This window comes from Medicago sativa, chromosome 8, assembly GCF_051527215.1.
Source record: "Medicago sativa cultivar Bolivia chromosome 8, Bolivia_mono, whole genome shotgun sequence".
Classification (NCBI taxonomy): Eukaryota; Viridiplantae; Streptophyta; class Magnoliopsida; order Fabales; family Fabaceae; genus Medicago; species Medicago sativa.
The window spans coordinates 29,123,561-29,150,492 of record NC_140756.1 but is presented as its reverse complement, the minus strand read 5'-3'; the positions used below and the strand labels follow the sequence as shown (position 1 = coordinate 29,150,492).

Sequence of the window (26,932 nt, the reverse complement as noted above, 5' to 3'; positions counted from 1 at the left end):
TATTGGACAATAACAATAGAGAGAGAAAAAAAAAGAGAGAGAATAAAAATATAATGTGAGTATGAGAGAGAAAGTTGTCACAAAAGTTGTTTAAAAGTGGTTGTTCAAATATCATTTCTCTTGTCTAAATGCCTTAAAAATTGTAGTATGTCTAGTTGCCACTGTTGAAGCATTAAATGACACCGACTTCAATTGGCGGCAAAATAAAATTCTGACTTCAAATCAAATCATCAATTGCTTGTCTTATCTCATCTCATCTCTAAGAACGGAGATATATTTGAATGTTAAGGCCAAACAGCAAACATTTGCTGCTGTACCACGAATAACAACTCAAAAATTTGGCCCAGAAAATAGAAAACATCCCAACAATAAAATTGGAAACTAATGAGGTAATTTGTTTATTATTTTTTATAATGAACACATTTATATTTTGTTCTTAATCATTAAAAGAAAAAATTGTTTTACCATGCAGTAGTAACATAAGTAGCAGCAGGTTAAACTCCTTGGCAAGTTACCGTGGTACACAAGTCTTCAAGTTTAGCACTACTACTAAACCTATTTGTGTAAAGATCAAATCTTCTTCATTCAGAGGAGGGATTTTGAAGGTGGAACCAAGACCTAGAAAAGGTTTCAGTTCAAAAGTTATTGATTTATTAGAGAAGCTTGTTGTGAAGTTGTTTTATGATTCTTCACTTCCTCATCATTGGCTTGCTGGTAATTTTGCACCGGTTCAAGATGAGACACCTCCTACTAAGGATCTTCCTGTTAAAGGACACCTTCCGGTTAGTGACTGTTTTTCTTCATTTTTTTTTTGGTCAAATGACCTAGTGGCTAGAATTCATCTTTTAAGACGAATAAGTGGCGTGTCCGGGGTTCGAACACATTACAATGCATTGTCCCTACTCCCTACCAGCTGAGCTATGCTCACAGGGACTTTTCTTCATTTGTTAATCATTCAATTTGTGTTCAAATATATATTTTAAAGTCATGTTGAGTGAATGATTAATGAGTTGCAACAAATTATTATATTTGTTAACCGTATACTAAACAATTTACTACATTTTTGAACCAACGTTAACCATCTAAATTGTTGATGAATTTCATTGTCAAATTGTGTGCTAAAAATCATTTCTCTTTGAGCATATATGTCTCATCTGGTGGGTTTGTTTATATATTTAATGTTTTTTATTTTTTATTTTCTGAATTTCATGTGGGAGGAACATAATTTATATGATCAAGATCAAGGTTTTTAAGTTGTAGTTTTGTTGTAATCTTTAGTATTGCTGAGAATCACGTTTTAATGCTGCTGGTGCAATGCAACCTCACCTTGGGTTCGTTGCGGAGGAGACATAAAAAACCTTGATGTGCAACTTAGATCATAGTCGCAGACCTCTTTTAAAACCGATAAGTGGCCAGCGGGGTATTGCTCATCAAACATGTTGAGAAACATGGCATCCATGAAAATGATACAAAAATGATACAAAAATGAAAAGAGAGGAAAAGCTTAAGATATTATTGTATTGATGATAGTTGAAATGATACAAAAATGAAAAGAGAGGTACAAATGAGTCAACTTGTGACTTATATAGCGACTAATCTAGTACCCTAACTAACTCTAAAATGAGTATAACTATCTATATTTCAACAAAACAGAAATTTTTTCTGTAATACAATCTGACATTAAAACAATATCAGGTCCTGTCACTCATCACTAACCATTTGAAGTCTAATGCAGGATTGCTTGAATGGAGAGTTTGTCAGGGTGGGACCTAATCCAAAGTTTTCTCCCGTCGCTGGATATCATTGGTAAACTTTGTCTTGTCTTTTTTACATTGTCTGGTTTCAATTTCAACAGTATATATTGAGAACTTGCATAGGTTATCAATATTGATTTTGAATTATAGTTCGGTTTGATCCATATATTTTGCTTATCAGTACATTGATTTTTATTTCTATTTTTGCAGGTTTGATGGAGATGGGTGCGTAATTCTCTTCCTTTATGCAAATAAATATATTTTTCATATCAATGGATTAGCAATATCTGATTTTTGATTAGGCTCAATATATGAACATAACATCGAGTGGCTTTGACGGTTTTCCCCTTCTTTTATTCCTTCCCTTTTGTATCTCCTTTTGCGTTGTTCTTTCTTTTTCATTACTGTTAAAGGATTTTAACACAAGGTTATAATTTCGTATCAATGAATTGCAGAATGATTCATGGTTTGCGCATCAAAGATGGAAAAGCAACATATGTTTCCCGTTTCGTGAGAACTTCTCGTCTTAAACAAGAAGAGTACTTTGGAGGCCCTAAATTTATGAAGGTATGAAAAGAAAGTACACAGTAAAAAATATAGAAGCTTAGTAAAGAACATACTAATCATAAACAAATTTTGGTTTTATATTTCTCGTATGTCATTTCCAGGTTGGAGATATCAAGGGTCTACTTGGAATTTTAATTGTTATCATACAAATATTAAGAGAAAAATTGAAAATACTTGATGTTTCTTATGGAACTGGAACAGGTAACTATAACTTTTTGGCAAATACAAAACCCTGGGATTTTTTTTTCATTCTGCAATTTATTCGGTACAATTCAAATAGTGTTTCATAGTTTTGTCAGCACTGATAATATTAACTTGTGCTCATACTCTTATTCGTACCAGCTAATACAGGTCTTGTATATCACAATGCGATGCTTCTAGCACTCTCGGAACGAGACAAACCTTGTGAGTATTTTTTTTCTTTCTTTTTTACTTAAATGTCCTTCAGAAATTATGATCTTAAATGTCCTTGTTCTATAGAACTCAAGTAGTGTTATTTTGAATTCTGCAGATGCTATTAAAGTTTTTGAAGATGGTGATTTGCACACACTTGGTATGCTAGATTATGACAAGAGACTAGACCATTATTTCACCGCTCATCCAAAAGTTGATCCTTTTACCGGTAAATCCATCATCTTCAAATACGTGATTAAGTTGACTGGTTTGGTAGAATAGTCATATGAAGCACTGACACTTCAAATCGATCACATATCTTGTGTATGAAACGTGTCAGTGTCTCTCATTGACACAACACTAACACATGTCGTTACAATCAATTACTTCTCATTTTCTTAAATTATTATTACTATCATTTTCTTAAATTATTATTACTAGTGTCGACGTGTGTCAGTGTGAGAGCTTCATGCTCATGCTCATTCTCATCCCAGGATGTAAATATCGTTTGTGCAGGGGAGATGTTCACATTTGGATATTCACAAACACCACCATATATCACATACAGAGTAATTTCAAAAGATGGTTATATGCATGATCCTGTTCCAATAACAATATCAAAGCCCATCATGGTGCACGACTTTGCCATAACCGAAAATTATGCAATTTTTATGGATCTTCCTGTGTACTTTAGGCCAATGGTATTGCCGTTTTTCCTATTCATTTAATCTGACCAAAGATTAGTTTACTAGTTGTTCCCTCAATTGTTAGTTTGAATTTCATTTTTTAGGAAATGGTGAAGAATAAGAAACTGGTATTCTCTTTTGATTCAACCAAGAAAGCTCGTTTCGGCGTCCTACATCGGTATGCCAAGGACGATAAACATATAAGATGGTTTGAGTTGCCAAACTGCTTCATATTTCATAATGGTGTGTTTGTTTGCTTTTGTATCTAAATATAATATATGATGATTGATATTCTGCAATGATGTATTCATAAAACTCAGTGGTCCTTAGAATTGAGGTGCATGATAAAAAAAGTCAAATACATCTTGCAGTACCATGCAAACCACTGCAAGATAGAATAAGAGCAATGAATTATGCATAAAAGTTTGAATTCCAAACTAAGCTTCAATCTGTGCTTTAATTTCATTAATTCTTATTGACCTGTTCACCATAACCTTTTATATGTCTTCTTTTCACTAGCTAATGCTTGGGAGGAGGAGGACGAAGTTGTTTTGATCACGTGCCGCCTAAAGAATCTAGATTTGGACATGGTCGCCGAGGATATCAAGGATAAACTTAAAAATTTCTCAAATGAGTTGTAAAAATACTTGTTCCTATTTGTAATTTATGATGCAAATTTTACTTGATGTTATTTTATATTATTTACTAGTTATTGAACTATTTCCAGGTATGAAATGAGATTTAACATGAAAACTGGTAAAGCTGCTCAAAAGAAACTATCAACATATTCTGTAGATTTTCCTAGGGTGAATGAAAGATACACCGGCAGGTAAGATTATTCTTATTCTTTCCATGTTGAAAATTAGCGTAGGCATAATACTGAATTTGTAAATTAGTCTACTTAATCGGTTAATTTGATAGTTGTTATTTTAATTGTCATATTCCTTTTTCTTATGTGCTTGCTTCTATGTTGTTGAATAGCTGATGTACACTATTGTTCCATGATACGCTAATTAGTACAAAATGTTGTTAAACAACGTAGAGGAATTTGAGCAAGTCGCTTTTGTTATGTGATACGCTATCTATTACAAAATGTTGCCAAATAGAGGCGCTATACCACTTTTGTTGCACATCGAGATTTAAATTAACTGCTATTTTGTGCAATCTGCGATTGACAACACTGACTTATTTGTAAAGGAACATTATTGTGCTACCACGTGCGCTTTCCTAATCGTGTTTTAAGTCGGAGTCAGAAAAGTAACATGTTTATGCATGTCTACCAGAAGTCCATGACATGTACTTTACTATATTCGTTTCATCAGGAAACAGAAGTATGTATATGGAACCATATTAGGCAGCAATGCAACTGGGATTATAAAATTTGATTTGAATGCTGAACCTGAAGTTGGAGGAAATATTCATGGTCTCTATGACTTGGGACGAGGAACGTTTTGCTCTGATGCTATTTATGTCCCACGCGACCATGGGACCGATTCTGAAGAAGATGATGGATACTTGATCTTTTATGTACATGATGAGAATACTAGGTATCAAATTTTCTATATTTATGACTATGACATGATTTAGTTTTAGTTTATTAAGATTTTTCCCCCTAATAGAGTGAGTTTAAACAATAATACCACAGGAAATCGTTCGTGCATGTCATAGATGCAAAAACGATGTCAGCAGATCCAGTTGCAGTTGTAGAATTGCCTCAAAGAGTTCCATATGGTTTCCATGCTTTCTTTATGACAGAGGTTTGTGTTACTTCAAATTGCTTATTCATACATTGCATTTCTTCCTTTCTATTTCCTCCACATTGTTAGGAATATTAGTTTAGATTGAAGAAAATGGAAAGGGATGGAATGAATTTATTGATGGTTCTATTATTTGAATTGTTCAAAATAAGATGGAACAAAATAGAATGAAATAATTTTTTTCCTTCATTTTATCATTAAAAACAAAATAAGTGATCAATATGGATTATGGCTATATGTTATCAACTCATAATAGTTATTATGGATTTGGCTCCTCTAAACTCATTTAAAGTGTAAAGTGATCAATATCAACCATTAATTAATAAATTAAAAATAAATATTGTTGGTATCTCATAACAATAAATTGTGAGTTTATTACAATAACAACTCTTGATTTTCTGACTTTAGACTTTACTCAGTTTAGAGAATCCTTGCCCCAATATCACCTTAGTCTTTTACCTCAAAAAATGAAAGAATTTAAAGAATTTTTTGAAGCCCTCCAAAACCAAGTTTTCTTCCAATTTATTTTGAGTTTCATCAAATTAGGGAGGTTTTAAATTTTAATCCTTGGTAGAAAAATCAACCTCTATGCAAGTTTGGGAGTTAGTTATACTTATACTTCATTCCCCTGCATTTCGTTGAATTATGTTTCTTCCAAGCCCTCTTAACTTTCAAAGAATAGTTTTGGCTTGTTATCTTTGACTATGGAAAGCCGTAAAAAAATATTTTTCTTCACTAGGTCATTTTTTTTTTTGAGAGAAAGGTCATTTTTATTTATTTATTGAATAACTGATGTATTTGATGTATATTATAAACTCGATATGTTAATTATTCAATAAATATGAAGAATTTTTTTTTACATATATATGAGACCGGAGGTCATTTGCACTACCGATAGAAAGTTATAATACTCTCACTAAATCACAACCAATATATACGTGACTTAAAAGTTGTTGCAATAAAAGTCAAATGTTTTCAATGATATGACGGTTAATGTAAAACATATTTACACCGATAGTAAATATAAATTAAATTTATATTTAAATGCATGGTGTTAACTTTTTTTTTTTCTGGCTCTCTTAACAGGATCAACTTCAAGAACAAGATAAATAGTAAACTTGTGGACAACCTCATTGCACAATATGGAGTAAGTGAACGGAACAAAATGATCTGTGCATGTTCCTATATCTTTTTTTATCTCTTCTCTTACAACTAAACTTTTATGTGCTATGTCTGTAAATTTTTAAACTTATGTTTAAAGTCACTGTCTAAAGATTTTTTTTTTCTAAGCAAGGAGAGAGGACATGCATCAAGAGGAAACACCGACATCCCAACTACGTTGGCACCCCGGGAAACCTCCATCCTATGCTGCCAAACTCTAAGATTTTATTAAAAAAAGGAAAAATATATACAAGAAGAGGGGGGACTAGGCCAAAACCCTCAGAAGAAAATAAACAAAGGAAGAAACAGCAGACTACATGGAACTAAGGAAACTTGTAGTTAGGCAAACTCTAAGTAAATTTTGCTTATATTTTGAAACGGAGAGAGTAATAGATGAGAGTAAAACCTTTTTTTTTTTCTTGTAAAAAAAAACTTCTTTTATTGTAGTCTTCGAATAAGAACCCATATAGAAATTAGATGCGTGGTGCAAAAGAAGTAGTAATCAAATAATAAAGTAGCCTCAAGCAGCAGCAACAACAACAACAAAGAGACTTAAGTCTAAGCAATACCACAAGCATAACCAAAACAACAGAGATAAGAAAAATGAGAGAAACAACACACTAATAAGCAACTAGCAATCCACTACTATGAAATGAGTAATACAAAAAGATTACTAGTAGTTCGGACTCTCTCTCTCTCTCTCTTGTAAAAAATGAATGAATTATCTCTTAAATTTGACAAAATCTATGCTAAATGAAATATAATTTAAAATGAAATTTAATAAAGGTGAAAACTAAGAAACAATTAAATAGTTTGAAATACTTAGGGGAGGAAGGAGACACCTTTTAAGTCAAAACAACGAGTTAAAGAATTGATCCATTTGGCGATCTCAGCCATCAGAATCCCCAGTCATCACTTTATTTAACTAAGCAATGACTATTGGGGGGAAGAACCTCATCTCCGACTTACTGAATCCGGCTTACCAAATCTACTTTTGATTTATTGCTTGGATTATTTACAAATTAACCCTAGAAGCATACATCTAAATCAAAAGCTAAATTACGAGCATATAGGTCGGTTATTCTTAAAAACATACAAGGATATCGATTGCGCTCTAACGACTTGAAATTAAAAAAGATTTCGATATAAAAGCCTCACGCAACGAGCACTTGGGTTGCACATCATAGTAGAAAATAAAATATACATTTTCATACAAAGCATAATAAAGAAACGAGCACCCCAAAATTACATATATTTGGGGTACTGACCGCGAATGGCGCACATTCTCATTGGCACGAAGGTCGGTCACAGCAAAAGGGAACATTGTTTGAAAAGAATAAAAATTACAAGGCCATCTCAGCCTGGACGTTCTCAACATGCCCACCTTCTTCTTCCTCCGCATGAGGGGTCATAAGCACTCCATTCTCCACAAACTTAAGAAAGTGAATCCCCTCGACACACAGCTCGACGTCAGGGTTCACCAACTTCAATTGCGCGATCATATTCTCAAAGTCATGCATGCATAGCTGCGCCCACCAAATTGTTATCAAGCTCTCCAATTTTGTCAATAAAACCAAAATGATCCAGACTGGCAGTATCCTCAAGCTCATCTTCACCGGGGAGGGTGGCCTTGCGCAGAGCTTCCTCGAGGGCTTTCTTCTCCCCATCAAGCTTATTTTGGGCCTCGACCACCTGCTCTAAAGCAGATTGAGCATCCGCCACATGCTTCTCTAACAAAATGATGCAACGGTATTTCCCTTTTACAATAGTCTTCGAGCTAGCGAACCCCTCCTCCAACTTGGTCATTTTAGCAGCCAATGTGTCCCTCTCCTTCCCCAGCACATCCGCTTTGACCTCACCCTCGGTCGAGGTATTATTCACGACCACCGCTATTTCCAAAGCTTTCGTCGCAGCAATGATTGCTTCGGTCATTGCTTTGCTCCGGTCGACGGTCCCTAGGTCCTGAATAACCTTCAACTCTGGGTTACTCAGGCAAAGGGTCGAATGAGGACCATACCCATCAGGGTCGGACCACACATTAGGGAGCTGAAGTAAGTCGCCATCTTCAAATTTGAGAGGAACGCCTTTGACGACACACCCTTCACCTTTTCGGTCGGCTCCACCATTTTCCTATTGGTTGATTCACCGACCATCTCCTCGGCATGGTCCTCGTCGACCAGATGTACCGAGAAGAAGAGCCAAGACCGGCCCCAGCTATTAGGTTGCTGACAGAGTGGACATCTTTCTTCTTGCCACTGCCTCTTCCAACTAGCTTTCTACTAGTCTTCTTCACAAGCTCTTGAACATTCTGCATTTTTCCTGCGAACACAAAGTACAGAAAACATGTTAGCAATAAAGACTTAAAAAGAAAATAAAGCGACTAGAAAACTACGGGAAAAGCGAATCTACCGAGCAAACCCATCGAAGCATGACCTTCCCATTTTATTGTATGGCTCTGTTAATAGCGGATAGTTCATAAGCTAGTTGATAGCTTTTAGCTGATAGTTGATGACTGATAGCTTATAGCTGATGATTGATAGCTGATAAGCTAACTGAAGTGTTTGGTAAAACTAGCGGTTTAACTAGCTGATAAATGTAAAATGACATAAAGGGCATTCTTAATTCATAATAAAATTTATATCAATTAATATTTAAGTATTTGTAATTTTGTCATCTAAATTTTCTTTAAAAAAATACTTTAAATTTATTAATTTAATATATCTTTTATATTATATAATTAAATTAAAATTTATTCACTAAAATTTTATTCTATATTTATTTTCATTTAAGTATTTCTACTTTATAAAACAATTAAATGTAACAATAAACGGTAACCAAAAAATATTATTATTATTATTATTATATGTATTATTAACAACAATGGATAGTTATACCGAATAATATCTTCTTGAAAAAAAAACTATATAAGTTATTATATGCATGATAAATGGACGTAAAATAATTTCATTTAGTTCAAAATAATAAAAGGTATAATTTCATTAAATTGTAACACAACTGATAGTATATTTTCTAAAGAACAATAAAGACAAACCTTGTGAGTATAATTAAAAATAAATATTGTTGATATATCATAACAATAAATTGTGAGTTTATTATAAGAACAACTCTTGATTTTCTGACTTTAGACTTTACTAAGTTTAGAGAATCCTTGCCCCAATATCACCTTAGTCTTTTACCTCAAAAAATGAAAGAATTTAAAGAATTTTTTGAAGCCCTTCAAAACCAAGTCTTCTTCCAATTTATTGAGTTTCATCAAATTAGGGAGGTTTTAAATTTTAATCCTAGGTAGAAAAATCAACCTCTATGCAAGTTTGGGAGTTAGTTATACTTATACTTCACTAGCGAAAACCCGTCTTTACGCTTTTTTTTACTGCGATAAAATTTGAAAATTATGAACTATGTTTTTTTATGCAATTTTGATTTTGATTAAAACTAAAAATATAAATATTTGTTGCTTAGTAGATATAACAAACCAAATTAAACATGATTATATATTTCAATAACACCAACAATATAACAAAAAAATATAATCTAAATTATTATTTTTATGACACCAACAACAATCTTTATTATAAGAAAAGTTGTTTAAGGATATAATTGGGATAATAAAAAAGTAAGTATAAATATACTCATCTAGTTTGGTACACTTTTTAAATGATATAGGAAAAAAATCAGACATATATATATTCTTATCATGTTTGTTACATTTTTTTAATATTTAAATTTATTCTTATCTATTTGTTACATATGTTATTTGTATTGAAAATCGAGGGCATTTTTGGAAAGAGCAAAAGTCAACCCAAAAGTGTTAAAGGGGTTGTTTTCTTTATCCGCTTTTTTTATTATGTTAAAGTTTGAAAATTATGAACGATGTTTTTTTATGAATTTTGATTAAGACTAAAAATATAAATGTTTGTTGCTTTCAAGTTATAACAAATCAAGTTCGGCGCGATTCTGAACACTTGCAAAGTTTCACTTATGAATCATCAAAACTTTAAGATAAGTTTCATTAGGAGACAAGTAAATAATGTTGCCCACTTGTTAGCTAGGGCATCATTATCTTATGCTAATTCCTAAGTTCATGATGATATGTCATTTTGTATTAAAACTACTATTATAAATGAAATGAGTTAAGTTTGTTTCTGTCATAAAAAAAGTTATAACAAATCAAAATAATCATGATTATCTTATTTTAATGACACCAATAATCTAAATTCTTTTTTTAATGACACCAATAATCTATTTTTTTTAATGACACCAACAACAATTTTATTATAGAAAAAGTTGTTTAAAGGTATAACTGGAATGGTGAAAAAGTAAGTATAAATATACTCAACTAGTTTGTTACACTTTTTGAATGATAAAGGAAAAAACAAAAAAATATTTATTCATATAGTTTTGTTATATTTGTTTTAATATTTAAAGTTATTCTTATCTATTTGTTACATGTGTTATTTGTATTGAAAATTGAGGATATTTTTGGAAAGAAAACCTAACTGTTCCATGTATATTTTAGTTTTGGTTTGTTATCTTTTCTATGGAAGCCTTTGGTTTGTTATCTTTGACTATGGAAGCCGTAAAAAAATATTTTTCTTCACTAGACCTGTAACACCCACGACGTGGCTTTCGATATCCCGCCAGTTGGATACGAAAGGTTCCCGCCAGTTGGAACGGGCACTATCTGTAAGGATGACCACACGTTAATAAGAGGAACCGAATCACATCGGAATGAGAGGGATCCGGAGGCTGTGTAGGTATGGGACTACATGGTTGAAGGATGGCTTATAAGAATTGTTAGGTACTACCCATATCAACAAGATGCATCTTCTTTTCGGTAGCTCATTCCATAAGAACTCCACAGTTAAGCGTGCTTGACTTGGAGTAGTCTTAGGATGGGTGACCTTCCGGGAAGTTTCCCGGAAAGCGTACGAGTGAGGACAAAGCACGCTGAAAAGACTCGTGTTGGTTTGTGGGGTTAGTCGGCAATCCTAAAAGCAGTCTGGGATGTTACAAGGCCCTTTTTTTTTTATTCATTGAATAACTGATGCATTTGATGTATCTAATCTATGTTATAAACTCGATACGTTAATTATTCAATAAATATGAAGAAAAAAAATACATATATATGAGACCGGAGGTCATTTGCACTACCTATAGAAAGTTATAATACTCTCACTAAATCACAACCAATATATACTTGACTTAAAAGTTGTTGCAATAAAAGTCAAATGTTTTCAATGATATGACGGTTAGTGTAAAACATATTTACACCGATAGTAAATAAATTAAATTTATATTTAAATGCATGGTGTTAAAAAACCAAACAGTGCCTATGTTTGGGATAGCTTCTACAACCAAAAAGTCATGTTTGCACACACCTCCCAGCGTGAAAAAAGAAAAGCTACAACTAGTAGCATTAGTGGCTCTTTTCCTGCTTAATGGTATGTATACCTAACGCAATGTCTGATATCAATAAATCTTACAAGAGATGCTAGCCAATTTTGCCTAATTTTTCCTGTAGATCAACATTTCTGTTATTACTTGCTGGGGAAGAAATTTTGGCAGACATAAAAGGACAACTCTGACAGTAAGGACACTTTACAGCTGGAAAACTTACTTCAGTCTCACAAAGTAAAAACACTTTCCAGATTTTGTGGGATTTTATCCCATTTTTTCAACCTTTTAGCCCTGCAAAAATTTATATAGCCTCTAAAAAAAAATCTATAAATACTAATACTAGGAGAAGCTTTGTCCCAGGCATTGGTGTTCAGCTGCACTCTGCATTGTGATGAGTTTCTCCATTCCATTCCAAAATTAACATGTATGTTTCCTTTCATCTCTACTTGATCCTTTTCTCCCTTTAAAGCTTTCTTTTGTATGCAATCTGCCAAAAAAAAGAAAAGAAGAACACAATTATTGAAAATACTTCATTCATACGAAATTCATAAATGTCAATCACAAAATGAATCATGATATCTTTTACTACTTTTTTGCTTCAAAGATAACAAAAATTACTCGGCATGAGTTATATCTGAATTTATATATGCACATGTATAAGTTATTGTAACTATTAACTGAAGTTCATTGGTATGTATTCTTTTCTACAAGATATCTACAAATTCAAGGATATATTGTCATTCTCCATTTGTATATTCAACATGCAATTTTTTGTCTTTCTTAGTTTCCAATACATAAGTTTCCACAGCCAATTCATGAAATTCTTGAATGAAGCACACAAGCAGCATGAAGGCACACCAAAAGAGCACAGTAATTGGAATATTTCACAAAAGTTAATTTTTATTTTGAAAGTAAACATCAGTCTGAGGAAAATTTAATCTTTTATGCAATCTGTCCAAGGTATGGATATGGCAGTCCATCTAAACATATATAAAGAGAAAACTAACATAATTGTTTGAGCAATGCTTGCAATTATATACAAGAATGTATGATGATTTATAACACATCAAGAGTCGAGAAAAGGGACATAAAAGCATGTAGAATAAATAAAAAACAACTTTGTTCCATTATATCATGTTATATTATCAATTTGTTGCATTATCTCATGTTATAGTAACAACAAGATCAATGGTTCTGAGCTTACAATCAATTATGGTGGTGATAAAACTGGCTGGGAAAGAACCATCTAAAAATTTCAAAGGCAGACAACTCTTCTTCTCACCTGAAATAGTAAATCAAAAGCCCATTTTAAAAAGTAAACTTTCATTAATATAAAGTGAATATTAAAAGAAAAATAAAACAAACCCAGAATTTTAAGTCATAATACATATGCACACTTGCCCATGTTATAACTATTGATTCCAAATATATGTACAAGTAAGTTAAAACAATGGATTTGAATCAATAGTCATAACATGTACATCTGCAAGCAAGTTCTAATTTGTATCTCTCTTAACATAAATCAATTGCTTTTTCTGCATCTTTTGGTTGTATTTGGAATCTGAGAGGTACAAATTTGATGTGCCAATTTCACCCCTTTGAGTTTCCTTCATATATATTATGACTTAAAATAAGATGTATTCCTAGATTCACATGAGGTTTTTCAACATGTGTTCAGCTCACAAGGCTAGCATAATTAGTCTATATTAATCTTTCTATTCAAATGCCACAAGGAACGAATAATTACTACTAAGTACTTTATTCATCAATTTTTGAGACTATCTTCTTTATTAAAAATAGTAATTAAATAGCTAATACAAGACAAATTTGTTTTAAAAATATACTGTAAATTAAATATTATCAATATACTAACACAAAAGCCAGCATGTTTGTCCAAAAAAGAGATTCATTAACATAAGTTAAATGCAATTGTTTTCATATTTTTTTGTACTTACAGTGAATATTTTTTTGTACTTACAGTGAATATATGTCTTAGGACATGTCTTTTTCTCCTTTCAGTTATGTGGAAGCAAATTTGGCAACTCCTTCATCACACAGTTTCTCAAAGTGTTTGGCCAGCAGCCCAGCAAGCATGTAAACAAGAACAGGATTACTTCCAACTTTGTGTAGATTACAAAAGTAACTTTAACCACAAAATGTCTCAGTAAATTATTATCACCTTCAGACCCCAACTATCTTTGTAAACCTGAAAATAGTTTAGCATTAATGTTGGTAAGTTTAGTTATCCAACAAAACAAGACAAACTTTCAAAACAAAAATCTACCTGTGTGCTCCAGTTGAATATCAGACTATCAAAGATTCTTGGCTAGGGTGTGTATTATCTCATTGGCTAGCGTCACTGGCAGCCTTCAATGCAGCATTCTAATCTCCCATATGCATTTTTATTGAAGGCCAAATTACCTGCACAAATAAAATAATTAAGTTGAATTCATATCAATGAATGCAACAAAATAATTTGCTAATAGTTGCTAAATTCATGACAATAGATTTGATTTGAAGTACATTTAATCTATCAATTAAATATATTCAATATAATAATAAACTTAGCCAAATGTTAAATAGGTAGAAGTATGAGTAGCATGATGAGTAGAGTAGTCACATTGCAAATAATACATATATTTTTTCCATCACAAATCACAACTGATTTTTGCAGGAAAAATTGGTGGTTCATACAAAGAGTACTTTTATACATATAGTATGCAGACATCAAGCGAGATTGTGAACGACCCAAGACATGATATAGCAGCTTTAAACTATTTAACCAAAGTTATTACAAGGTGTCATCGTTCATGATGCATTTGGATGAAGTTATGAATGAAAATGCTTTTATGGTATCAATTATTTGAATTGAATAACTTTAAAGAAAAAAACTACACTTTCTATGTTATGAGAAAATTACATGTAAGGTATATTTCTTTTTGGGTTTGTTTTTCTTATTTTTAGAAAAAAGGCTTTGATTTATCATATTAGATATTGTTACAACTTAAAAGCACAAACATACATGATCAAAAGTAGTAGGCCAAACTGCAGGTTGACTTCAAAAGTCTTAAAGCTTTCTATGCATTATATTCAAATAGTCTAAAATGTTAACCTGCAAATACATGATAATCATATTTCTTAGTGTGCAAATTAACTCTTAACAGGACTAAATCTGCATACAAAATCATAATTTAATTTACAAAATACTAGAGAATGTAATTGTTTAGAATTCAATAAACATTAGTATAAAGATTAGTTCATCCATTAACAATAGCATTGATCAAATGCATTTTATGACATTTCAACACAACTAACTAAATTTGAATAATGAACATTTGAATTAAGATCATTAAAGTGAATTGAGGAAAATCAGTTTTTGGATTCTATAACTCAGATGGGAAGCAATCTCATATAATAGAAGGCTTAAGATATTCAAATTTACAAAATAAAAAAAAAAATGTCCTGACATAACCAACTGAACTAAGGGGCCTAATTGATTCAATTTTGATTTTTCAAGAACAGTACATAAAAGACAAGGAAAAAGGAAACATGTCATAGAGTAAGGGTAATTATTATTAGTATATACCAATTCATTTCCAAGTTCAACCGCAGCATCTTGATAACTACTTTTTTGGCCGGGACTACTTCCACACAAAAAACACCCTCTTGAACTTTGATAAGCTTAACTCGCTATTTCTTTCCATTTGTATTTGTATCTTGAAAACCTGCTAAAAGTTTCACAAAAGACAATTAAGATGGCAAGGATGGCAAGATTTGTAAATATTTTTAGCTCAAAATAATTGAAAATAACACAACATACCATCAATTCTCTGAATTTACAGGTTCTGCAAGATTATGTTTTTTCAAATATCAATATACATGTAAGACCATGTTTCTAGACACCAAATATTTCTGGAGGCATGCCACCAGCATTATCGATCATATGACAATATCAATTTGAAAAGTATTAATAAATACATTAGTTTCCACAAGTGAGGGGAGCAAAACAATTTTTTCCACCACCTAAAGTCGGTACTGGGTACCATATTAATTTAACAGACACATCAAAGAACATCAGTTGGTATTCAAATCTAACACAACCAAAAAGAATAGAAACTTAACATAGCCGAAAGGTAAAGTATTTAATTTCGAAAAATGAAGAAAAAATATGAAACACAAGATTTTGCAAAAGGATAATATAAATAAAGCAAAAATAAGACAGGCAGAACTGTCTATTGAAATAAAAATGAAAAAAAAATACCCATTTTAGTGAGATTCTTCCATCGAGATTTTGTTAAGGAGAAGTAGAGAATAAAAGACATGAAACTCGATTGATGAAACGACCTCAGGTTGCTCAGAAAACTCCTTCAAAAGGGATACCCATTTTTTAGATATTCTCTTTTTGTGATTCTATCCCGATAAAATGATAGAGAAGGTTGAGGAGATGAAGAAAACATGGTTTGGTTGGCAAAACAAGGCCGATTTTGGGGTGGTTCAGGGGAGAAAAGGCGGCGGCTACGGCGGTAAGGGTTTAATGAGGAAGATGGAGAAAACGTGGTTTGTTTGTTCTAGGGTTTGAAATGAGAAGAATCAGAAATGAGTGTGGGAGAAGAGGGTCGGACCGGGTTTGATGAAGAAGGTTGGGCACTTGGGCTTGGCCCACTTCTGATTACTTTCATAGGAGGGTGTATGCCAATAACGGTGGTGTAAATTGCAATATGTTCAAATCTGCATTTTAAACTTACTATTTACTAAAACAATCTCAAACCTAGAATTTATGAGTTTGTTATAGTTTTTTTTAATAAAAAAACCACTTTTTTAAAAAAATAATCACTTTTAAGAGTTTTGTATCTGTTTGTTACAGCTTTTTAAAAAAAAATTAGAATATAAAAACGGCTTTAAATGAAAAGTCGTTAAGAGCCCGTTTGTTATAGTTTTTCTTTAGGAAAAAAATCACTTTTTTTATGAAAATAATCGCTTTTAAAAATATTGCATCCGTTTGTTACAGATTTTTAAAAAAATCAAAATCTGAAAACAGCTTCAAATGAGAAGCTGTTGAGAGCAGCTTCTCAAAAAATAGATTTTTTTTTTTTAGAGAAAAGAGAAAATATGGATCTAAAAATTGAACTAATTTTGTAACAAAAAAATTGCTTTTATATAGTTGTATCCAAACAAACTAAATTATTGTTTTAAAGAAGTGAATTTTTACTACGGTAAACAAATGCAAAATAAATTATGATTTTTCATAAAATCTCTAAATTATTTTATGTGAAAATCACTTTTATTTTTATCTGTAACAAACGGGCCCTAAGAGCAGCTTCTCAAAAAATAGATTTTTTTTAGAGAAGAGAGAAAGTATGGTTTAAATATTGAACTAATTTCGTAACAAAAAATACCTTTTATATAGTTGTTTCCAAACAAACAAAATTATTTGTTTAAAAAAAAGTGATTTTTATTACGGTAAATAAACGCAAAATAGATTCTGATTTTTCATAATCTCTAAAATATAATCTCTAAATTAAAATACCTTTTATATAGTTGTTTCCAAACAAACAAAATTATTTATTTAAAAAAAAGTGATTTTTATTACGGTAAATAAACGCAAAATAGATTCTGATTTTTCATAATCTCTAAAATATAATCTCTAAATTATTTTATGTCAAAATCACTTTTATTTTAATCCTTAACAAATGGGCCTTATATCATTTAATTTTCAAAGTATCCTCATCTTCAAATATATCTTGAAAAACTTATTCGAAATATTTATTTTGTTGGATAAAATATTTTCAAATATTCCTTCAATTTTTCTTTTCAAATTTCAAAGAATAAAAATAATTGAATACTAATTATTATTTTTGAAATTCAATGTCTACTTTATTCGGTTCGATGCCCAGTCAAAATTTAATTATACTAATTAACAATTAATAATCTTAATAAGATGGACTAACAAGTTTTTTTTTCTTAGTTTTAGTTTGTGATCCTGTGTAGTGGTGGTATCATAGTAGAAAACTTAAAATTAATTTTAATAACTCGAAATGGAACAAGAATAATATGAGGAATGTCGTAAAATGTAATTGTTATCCCAAAAGAATTGGTACAAAAAATTGTCCAAGAAATTTACAACTTTATTAGTTTTAGTTTTTGTTCATGTGTCGTGGTGAGGTTGTGTAGTCTTTTTTTTTTTTGAAGAAGAGGTTGTGTAGTCTATAGCCATTGTTAATTCCACCCATGCATCACATATATTGATGTAGTACTTTTTTTAAATGTTTTGTACATTGTTTTTTTTTTTTTTTTTTATGTTTTGGATTTCGTTTTTGGAATTGAGGTGAAGGTGATTTGTTTCTATTTCTTGCATTGTGATTATATTTGTTCAAGTGTCGCGGTGATGTCGTGTAGTCTGTGGCCGACGTTATTTCCACCCAATCGTCACATATATTAATGCAGTACTTTCATAATTTTACCGTCGTACTGTTTTATGAATTTGTTGCTGCATTTAATTTGGTTATCAAGATCAAATTAGTCCTCGAGTGTATTCGTTATTTATTACCACTTAGAGTTGATGGGGACCAAGAACATATGTAACCTTAATATTTTTTTTAATAAATATTACCTGTTGGTGTTGATGGATATAAAAAACACATGTAAACTTTTTTAAAACTATTTTTTCACCATTTAGTGTAACGAGCAGTAATTAGACCGCCAACGGTAACAAACAATGGGTAGAGCGAAATTCAAATTTAAAAAAAAAAATTAATTAACTGAACAAACGGCTATGAACAGTGTTTCAACGGTTATGAACAGTAGCAGCCACTTTACAAAATCAAATCTATTAATATCCCACCTTCCTTCCTATCTTTCACACCCTTCTCATTAAAAAAATTCATGTTTTCAAGGATGGGCAAGTGTTTCCTTCTCTGCATCACCTTGCTTGTGTTTATTCTGCTACTAATTATTATCATCGATTTGGATGAGTTGGGAGTGGTCTTTGTAGTGTTAATGGTGTGTAGTGTTCTTCCATTGTTAGGCTTCGCCTGGATGATTACCTTTTGTTAAGGTATTGTTCTAATTCACCAATTTTCTTCTATTAATTTTTTTTTGTAATTTTGGAAACTTTAATTGTTTTACATTTCTCTCAGAATCTCAAAGAATCTAAGCAAATTTTATGTATTTAAAAATGGAGAACTTTTGTTCCAATTTTGATGAATGTCGTAAATGGTATCTGTGCTGGTCATTGGTTTTTTACATTATTTGTTTATAGTGGTTTTTATATGTGTTACGATCTTGCAAAAAAAAATGTGTATATACTAAATTTGTACTCTATTTGATATAGTTCAGGTGAAAATGCAGTATCCTCGAAGAATAATGAATGTTGCAGTTGACTTTTTGTTCGTGTGGGGTTGTACCGGATGAATGTGATTGGGAATTCTTTACACTGGAGATCGTCCTTTGAAGATATTTCATTGTACTGATGAATCATTGTTGTAGTTTCTAATGTTTAGTGTTGTTCTGCGTTAAAAGATAATTTGGTCGTGACAATGTTATGTAGAATAAAAGTTATGTCTAACTTTACAGATTGTGTCGTGATTAGTTGATATTAATTGTAAGGAATGTAGTCTGTAACCCCATTGTACTTTCCTATCGTCTGTCGTTATATTTATGGCAAGTTTCTAATTATAGTTTGACTGTTACTTGTTTTGGTTCAATACATGTTATTTCGATTTAAATTATTCGTCTGTGTGATTCAAACTGTAGCTTCGAAATATATTTGACACCTTGCCATTGTTGCACATTCGTTGTCGCTTGAGCATACTGCCGAATTTATACTTGAAGAATTTGGTGCATTAGTCTGTAACTGTCACACTGGTTCAGTCAACCCGTGCATCGGCACGGGTTACACACTAGTTGTTTAACAATTTAAAAGTTAAGGCTTGTTACATGTCATTCTTTATGAATTCTACAATGACTTCATGATCCTAACATTGAAACAACTATGTAAAAACCGCCAAAAAACAATTCCTTGCTTAGAAGAAGGATTTACGGGCAAGAATTTTATATTGTGATAGCAGTAGAAAAAGAGAATCACTATTCTCACCCTATGGCCTTCTCCCGCGTCGTCATGTAAAATTTCCAAAAATGCCTTTGTGCATTCCGGATTTTAAAATCCGGATTCATGTTTACTGTTTCGGATTTTATAATCCGGACAATTCTTATGTATAATCAGCCATCAGACTCTCTCACATTTCAGCAGTTTTGAGTTTTGGTTTTAAAAACAACAAAAAAACTAAATAAAAAATGCTAAAAACCTGTCAAATAAAATCATAAAAATAGCACAAAAAATTCTAAAAATCAAATAAAATTAATGCAAATTTTTTTCGGATTTTTCTGAGCATATGAAAAATTAAAAAAATTAAAAATGGGTCTAAACGATGGAATTTTGATTTTGAGGGGCGGAGTCTCGTAAGAAGTCCCTTCTAGGGGAGTCATGGTCCTTGAATTTTTTTTGATTTTCTGGGGAAGTTTCGGAGCAATCCGATCAAGTAGCCCGAAAACCCGATTTTTGACTAAGAACAGGTAACAATGACCAAAAAACAGAAGGATAAGAGTTAGGAAGATTAATATTGTCCCTAAAATGACTATTCATGTTACAACATATGTTTAGAATTTGTTATGATACAGTTCAGATTATATAATCCGAACTGTTTTACCTTGAAAAAGGGAGTTTAGGGGGTTTCCGGATTATGTAATCCGGAAACATCATGTAATGCCCCCTATTTTTTGAAGTTTCCGGATTACAAAATCCGGAAAAATTCGTTACTCATTTTTTCACCTTTAACAAAAGAAAACACCATTCCGGATTATAAAATCCGGAAACTCAAGGGCATTTTTGAAAAAAATAGGGCGCGCGAGGAAACCCACAGGATGGGAAAAGTAAACCTCTTAGAAAAAACGTGGTTTGGCCCATATCCCACCGTAGGCACTAACAATCTACAAAACCTCACTCTCACACTCACTCTCACTCTCACGTTCGTTCGATTCCGTTTTCCTTCCTTTTGTGAAACGACGCTTTCTATGCTCTTCTCCTCTCTAGTGTTCTTTCTCACTCCTCTCCTCTCTAGTGTCCTTCGGTACCCCCCCCCCCCCCCCACTCTCTCTCTCTCTGTGCCCCCCCCCCCCCCCCCGTCTTCTTCTTCTTCTCATATTTTATTTTTTCCTATTTTCAACTCTTTCAATTAGGGTAAGTGGGGTTTAATTCAGTTTGTTCTTTCAATTAGTAGGGTTTGATTGAACAAACCCTAATTTAAAAATAGGATTTTTAGGGTTTGTTCTTTCAATTAGTAGGGTTTGCTTGAACAAACCGTAATTTAAAAATTTAATTTTGTTTATATTTTCAATTATATTTATAATTTCTATCTTAAATTTAATTAATTTTGTAATTAGGGTTTTCTAATCTCTCTTTCCCCCTTTCAGCACCATGGACGAGTCTTCTGTTCAATGGGTCATTGAAAACATTAACCATGCGGAAGGAAACAAGTTCAAGATAGTGCAGAACTTGATATTTGTATCTAAGGGCGACTTCCATTGGAGAGTCAAGTTTGTTCGACACGGTTACTCACCTTCCTTGGGTTTTTATCTGGATCCAGCAGCCGAATGTCATCTACCGGTTGATACTATTTTATCATTTACCATCCTATCTACTGGTTGATACTATTTTCTCAGTTACCATCCTTCCTTAAAAGGATGGTTTTGAAATCGTAAAAAAGTATGGCTAATTCACCCTATCTTAATCTAAATATTATGAGGTCTCTACATCATAATAAGTTTTTAAGAAATGTTGTATGCTTGTGAGATATATTATATGATGATGATATATAACAAAACAGAACGGATTGTTGTTTGATTATTTTGATTGATATATGTGTTTTTACAGTGTTCTCTTACAGATTTACTCCCGGAGGTCCCAAATGCTTCAAATACATTATATCTGTTGAAACTTTTTTACTTTTTTACAAATCATATACATTACAAATTGATGTGAGGGAACTGCCTGGGAAGAAGATTGCTGAGACTGAGTCTGTAGTTGAACAACCTGGGAAGAAGATTGCTGAGACTGAGTCTGTACTTGAGCAGCCTGGGAAGAAGATTTCTGAGACTGAGTCTGAACTGCCAGGGAAGAAGATTGCTGAAACTGAGTTTGTACTTGAGCCTGGGAAGAAGATTGCTAAGACTGGGTCGGAAATAGAGCCTGGGGAGAAGATTGCTGAGCCTGAATCTATTGGACAGGAAAAAAAATTAGGACAATTTTTTTTCTTCCTCAAAGAGTGCTTATAATAAGGGATGAAGGGAGCATCTTTGTTGTATATGATTATTAGTGTATATTTTCGGCGTTGTTTGGGTTATGTACATAATATTAATGACTGTATTTTATGTACAATATTCATTATAAAATGTACGTATAATTCAGAAGTTATAAAAGGATATACATAATATTATTGTCTGTATTTTATGTATAATATTCATTATAAAATGTCCGTATAATTCAGAAGTTATAAAAGGAAAAAGATTTCCATCAAAAATAAAAGAAAAAAGATTACTCGTATTATATAACATAAATTAATTCTAGTTTTTTTTTTGACAAATAATAAATAAACTGTAGTTATCTAAATTGAAAAAAATTATAAACAACATTAGTGTTTGTTTTATATGTATAATTTTTTTTTGAAGGATATGTATTATATTTATTGGAAATCCATATAATTCAAAAGTAATAAAAGAAAAAATATTGCTCATATTATAACACACGTAATTTTTTTTATATAACTCATAATTTTTTGGGTGATATAACTCATAATTTTTTTTTGAAAGAATATAACCCATAATATGTTAAATAAACTATTAATATCAACCTAAAATATGGATTTAAACGGGGTCCTGCAAATGGACTGTGGTATTGGACCACTTGGATTAGTCGTTCATTGGGCCGGATATCAAGTTTGTTTTTTCTTTCACAAAAGCTACTTAAAGTATAAAATAACTAAATCCTAGTTATCTAAGTTGAAAAATTATCAAAAATGCGTGTTTAGAATGAAAATAATGAGCACATGTAGGCAAAAAAAATCACTTCCTTATAAATATATAAAATTGATTAAAATAAATAATTTAATCAAGTAACCATCTAAAACTTTCTCTATTAATTTAATATTTAAAAAATGAATGAATTATCTATTAAATTTGACAAAATCTATGCTAAATGAAATATAATTTAAAGAAGGTGAAGACCAAGAAACAAATAAATAGTTTGAAATAAGGATAAAACTCATGTGAATTTATTTATGCGTTTTTCATATGATTGTTAGCTAATTAAAAGTACATTTTCCATGAGTAGTTTATTTAGGACCATATGAAAAACACCTAAGAAAATGAACCTAAGTTTTTTGCTAGAATTTAAATAAAGATACAATTTTCGTATGATACTTCACATAAAATACTCACAACAACCTATGATTTCTCATATCCACAATTTTTTTAAAGTTTGTTATAACCACAAAAAATGAATTTTAATCATGTGAAGAACCATACCAAAAACATGTAAAGAAAATACATCTAAGCTTTGTTCTTAAAATAAAGGATTTTCTGAATGACAAATTTTTGCAATTAATTGTTAAAAAAGAACACAAAGTATATAAATAAATAAAAAGATCAAAAGAATATATTAGTAATGATAGACTTATGAAGGGAAAAAAATAATGTAATATTATCGGTAATTAGGGATGCCAAAAAATTTATATGCATGATATCTACAAATAAAATAAACCGTTGACACAAAATGGATAGCCTAACCAGTACACACAGATAAAATAAATTGATATTTTGAGCATTTTAAATTAATAGACACATATGTAGAAGAAATAATATCTCTATACACATTTTATAATGATAGTTAAGACGTGGAATTCGTGTAGAAATATTTATACTATATAAAACATCATTTTTTTTAATAAAAATGGTTAATGCGTTAATGAAGTACATGTTCATAATAAACAAATTAAATAATTAAATAATATTTAAAAAATATAAACATTAAACATATTGAATCAAATTATTTTGTAGTTAAAATTTGAATACAATATTCTTAAAAGATAAAAAAGTGATTAACAATTAAAACATAGTTTGTTGAGATATTTTTGATAGATAAAAAAAGAAGTTAATTTTGCAAAGGTAAAAAATTACAAATATTAACATGGAAGCGGTCACGTAATAAAAAACGAAATATAATTTTTAAATTTTAATTAATATTATTAAAGCAGCTCTTATTATAAATTAGAAAAAAATTGTTTATATATAATCAAAATTTTATTTTAAAAAAAAATATTTATGATACAAAGCTTCATACTCATTCTCATTCCAAGATGTCCCACATTGTTGTGTAATAATCATGAATTTGAAGTTCCACATTTCTGTAGAAAAGTGTAGGTTGAATACTTTATATGTGAGAAGAGCCACTATCTTAGTATTGGGTTAAAATGTTGTGTTTCTATCACTTTTATAGTTGCTCTGCCCAAATATTATTGTTCCACAAATTTTCCTCGTGACCCAACAATTCTAACCATTAAAATATAGAGATCAATGGTCAAGATCTCCATATTATTTACTCTTTTTTTCTTCAATTGAGGAAATTTACTCACAAATAAGAGAGAGAGAGAGAGAGAGAGAGAGAGAGAGAGAGAGAGAGAGAGAGAGAGAGAGAGAGAGAGAGAGAGAGATTTTGAGGATGTGATACAATTCCCTATTTGCTTTTTTATTTTGACTCAAATCCCTATTTGATGATTTACACACAAAAGAAAATTCCTATTTGCTAAAAACATAACCTTATTCAATAAGTTTATTATTTAACACTCGAGTCCAAGTGTCCAACTATTAATAAAGCAGCTCTTATTCAAATTTAATAATGAAAAATAAAACCTGCACTTAATTTTTTTTAAGAAAGGAAAAATACTAAAGATATTTGTTAAAAAATCAATTAGAGTAATAATGTATTTTAAGTTGTGAAATCAACTCTTAAAAATATAAAAATTGTTCTTTTCAACACAAAACTTTATTGGAAAAAATATTCATTTTCTTTATCCCAAAATACATTAATTATTCAATATATCTACAAAGTGGAGTTTTGCTTATAATAGTAACCGGAGGGAGTAGTTGTCAAATAAATTGTTACCAAATTGGTTGTTTAAATAACACTTCTCAAAGAATAAATAATAGATGATAGTAAAACCTTCCCTCAAAAAAAAAAAAAAAAGATGATAGTAAAACCTTTTTTTTATTGTAGTCTTCCAATAAGAACCCTTGTAGAAATTAGATGTGTGGATCAATGGAAGTAGTAATCAAATGATAAAGAAGTCTCAAACAACAACAACAACAAAGAGACATAAGTGTAAGCAATACCACAAGCATAACCAAAACAACAAAGATAAGAAAAAGGAGAGAAACAGCACACTAATATTTGTTTACTTAACTCGTACAAATTTATCCAACATCTTGGGGAGAGAGAAACTAGCAATTCACTATTATGAAATGCGTAATACAAAAAGGTTACAAGAAATTACTCTCTCTCTCTATTGTTTTTGTCCAAAAGAAGAAGGAAGAAAATATTGTCCAAATGGTACAAATATCATTCCTCATTTTAATTGCATGCAATTTTGATCCTAATTTTCAATTTGTTTGCCCAATCTATGATTTTGACCTTTCAATTTGATGACACGACAATAAATTGTTCAATGCTAACCTCTTATATCATTGCAGTGAACTTCTTTTGACACCATATGCTTGATCAAAACTTAATTTATCACTCTATTTTTTAAAACTTAGCGATTAAGCCATTTGTTTTCATGTTAAATCATATATTGTCGCTTCATGAAATTAGAAGGTAAAAATCATGAGTAGGCATGACAACAAAACTCATATTCGCGGGTATACGCTCGTACCAAACCCAATTTAACGGGGTTTCTCTGCTTTGACTGGGTTTGGGTATGAGTTTGGGTTTTCCCCGATTTTAAAACACGAATACGTGGCGGGTAACAGGGATATAGGTACCCACCCCAAACCCATACTCAAACCCGTCCCGAATGTAGAAAATAAATTTATTATCCATTTTATATAAATAGAAACTAAAACCCTAAATCATTTCACTCACACAGTCAGAGTCTCGGTCTTTCAGATGACAGTCACTTATCACAATTTTCTCTTTTCTCCTTACATATCTCACAATCTCAGCCTTTTTCTTCTCCTTCACCATAGTCATCGATGATCAACTTCTCTCTATTGGATAATGCATTACAACATTGCACTCGGTACTAAAAATTACTTTTATTTTTATTAAAAAAAATTATCCACTACAGGGATGGGATGGGGCAGGGATACCCGAAACCCGTCGGGGACGGGGATGAAATTCGATTTCTCACCCCCGCTGGATATGGATAGAGTAACGGATAAGTATATAAGAGTAAGGTATGGGGACGGAGAAGGTAAAATCCGTCCCCACCCTGCCTCATTGCCATACCTAATCATGAATTGGACAAATTTTAATTGAGATACCATAATCGTGCAATCAAAAATAGAGACTAATAAAATCAAGATTTTACCAAAATAGGAAAACCAACATATGTTGAAATTTGTACTCTAAAGTCTAATCATTCTAACCATAAACGGACCAACAAATCAATGCACAATTGATAAGGATAATTAAAGATTCCTTAAAAAAAATGGATAATTAAAGAAAGAGGATAGAATCCAAATCAGTTCCCAACTATTTTAATTCAATCATTTTTGTTCTTGTCTTAAATTCTATGGAGTTTTATGTCCATCTTATCATTTTAATTTCTTTTCAATTTATTTCCCCTATTTTAAACTTTTCTTTATTTTCAGCCATTTCAGAGTTGTAATTGAAGTTGCCAACTTATTAAGAGAATTCACAATCATTTTGATTTTCATAAATTTTTATTTTGATAAAAAAATCATCGTCAACAATGTCCAACTTCTGTCAGCAATAATACAAATTGTCTTTTCCCAAAAATATAAAATTGTCTTCATACCGGCTCATTTTTTCAAACTTCTTACTTGATAGTTGATATTTTGAGTGGAAATATTCTAGAAGGAATCAAATATTTTTAAAAATTAAATTCTATTCTAGATAGCCTTCAGG

General features: G+C 31.2%; 1 protein-coding gene and 1 long non-coding RNA gene across 14 annotated transcripts; one reads left to right on the top strand and one right to left on the bottom strand.

The window, feature by feature from the left end:
• Nucleotides 1-239: 239 nt before the first annotated feature.
• Nucleotides 240-22,129, top strand: LOC146898182 (carotenoid 9,10(9',10')-cleavage dioxygenase 1-like). 4 transcript variants are annotated; one of them, XM_085738520.1, is made up of 16 exons: nt 240-389; nt 473-782; nt 1,736-1,806; nt 1,965-1,979; nt 2,210-2,321; nt 2,423-2,522; nt 2,664-2,726; nt 2,833-2,943; nt 3,231-3,415; nt 3,505-3,643; nt 3,920-4,037; nt 4,128-4,229; nt 4,723-4,947; nt 5,046-5,157; nt 6,244-6,304; nt 21,205-22,129. In XM_085738520.1, the coding sequence occupies exons 1-15, from the start codon at nt 385-387 to the stop codon at nt 6,268-6,270; spliced, it is 1,695 nt and encodes a 564-aa protein (XP_085594646.1). In that variant the 5' UTR covers nt 240-384; the 3' UTR covers nt 6,271-6,304; nt 21,205-22,129. The 4 variants fall into 4 exon arrangements, with proteins under 4 accessions (XP_085594646.1, XP_085594645.1, XP_085594643.1 ...); XM_085738519.1 differs by lacking the exon at nt 21,205-22,129 and adding an exon at nt 6,448-6,906; XM_085738517.1 differs by lacking the exon at nt 21,205-22,129 and adding an exon at nt 6,452-6,905.
• Nucleotides 11,829-16,338, bottom strand: LOC146898183 (uncharacterized). 10 transcript variants are annotated; one of them, XR_015021633.1, is made up of 7 exons: nt 15,998-16,338; nt 15,557-15,581; nt 15,323-15,464; nt 14,021-14,157; nt 13,715-13,942; nt 12,941-13,018; nt 11,829-12,223 (listed from the first exon to the last, which is right to left on the bottom strand). It is a non-coding gene; the product is annotated as an uncharacterized LOC146898183 (long non-coding RNA). The 10 variants fall into 10 exon arrangements; XR_015021634.1 differs by having other exon boundaries at nt 15,323-15,461; XR_015021635.1 differs by lacking the exon at nt 15,557-15,581 and adding an exon at nt 14,759-14,848 and having other exon boundaries at nt 15,323-15,461.
• Nucleotides 22,130-26,932: the final 4,803 nt, after the last annotated feature.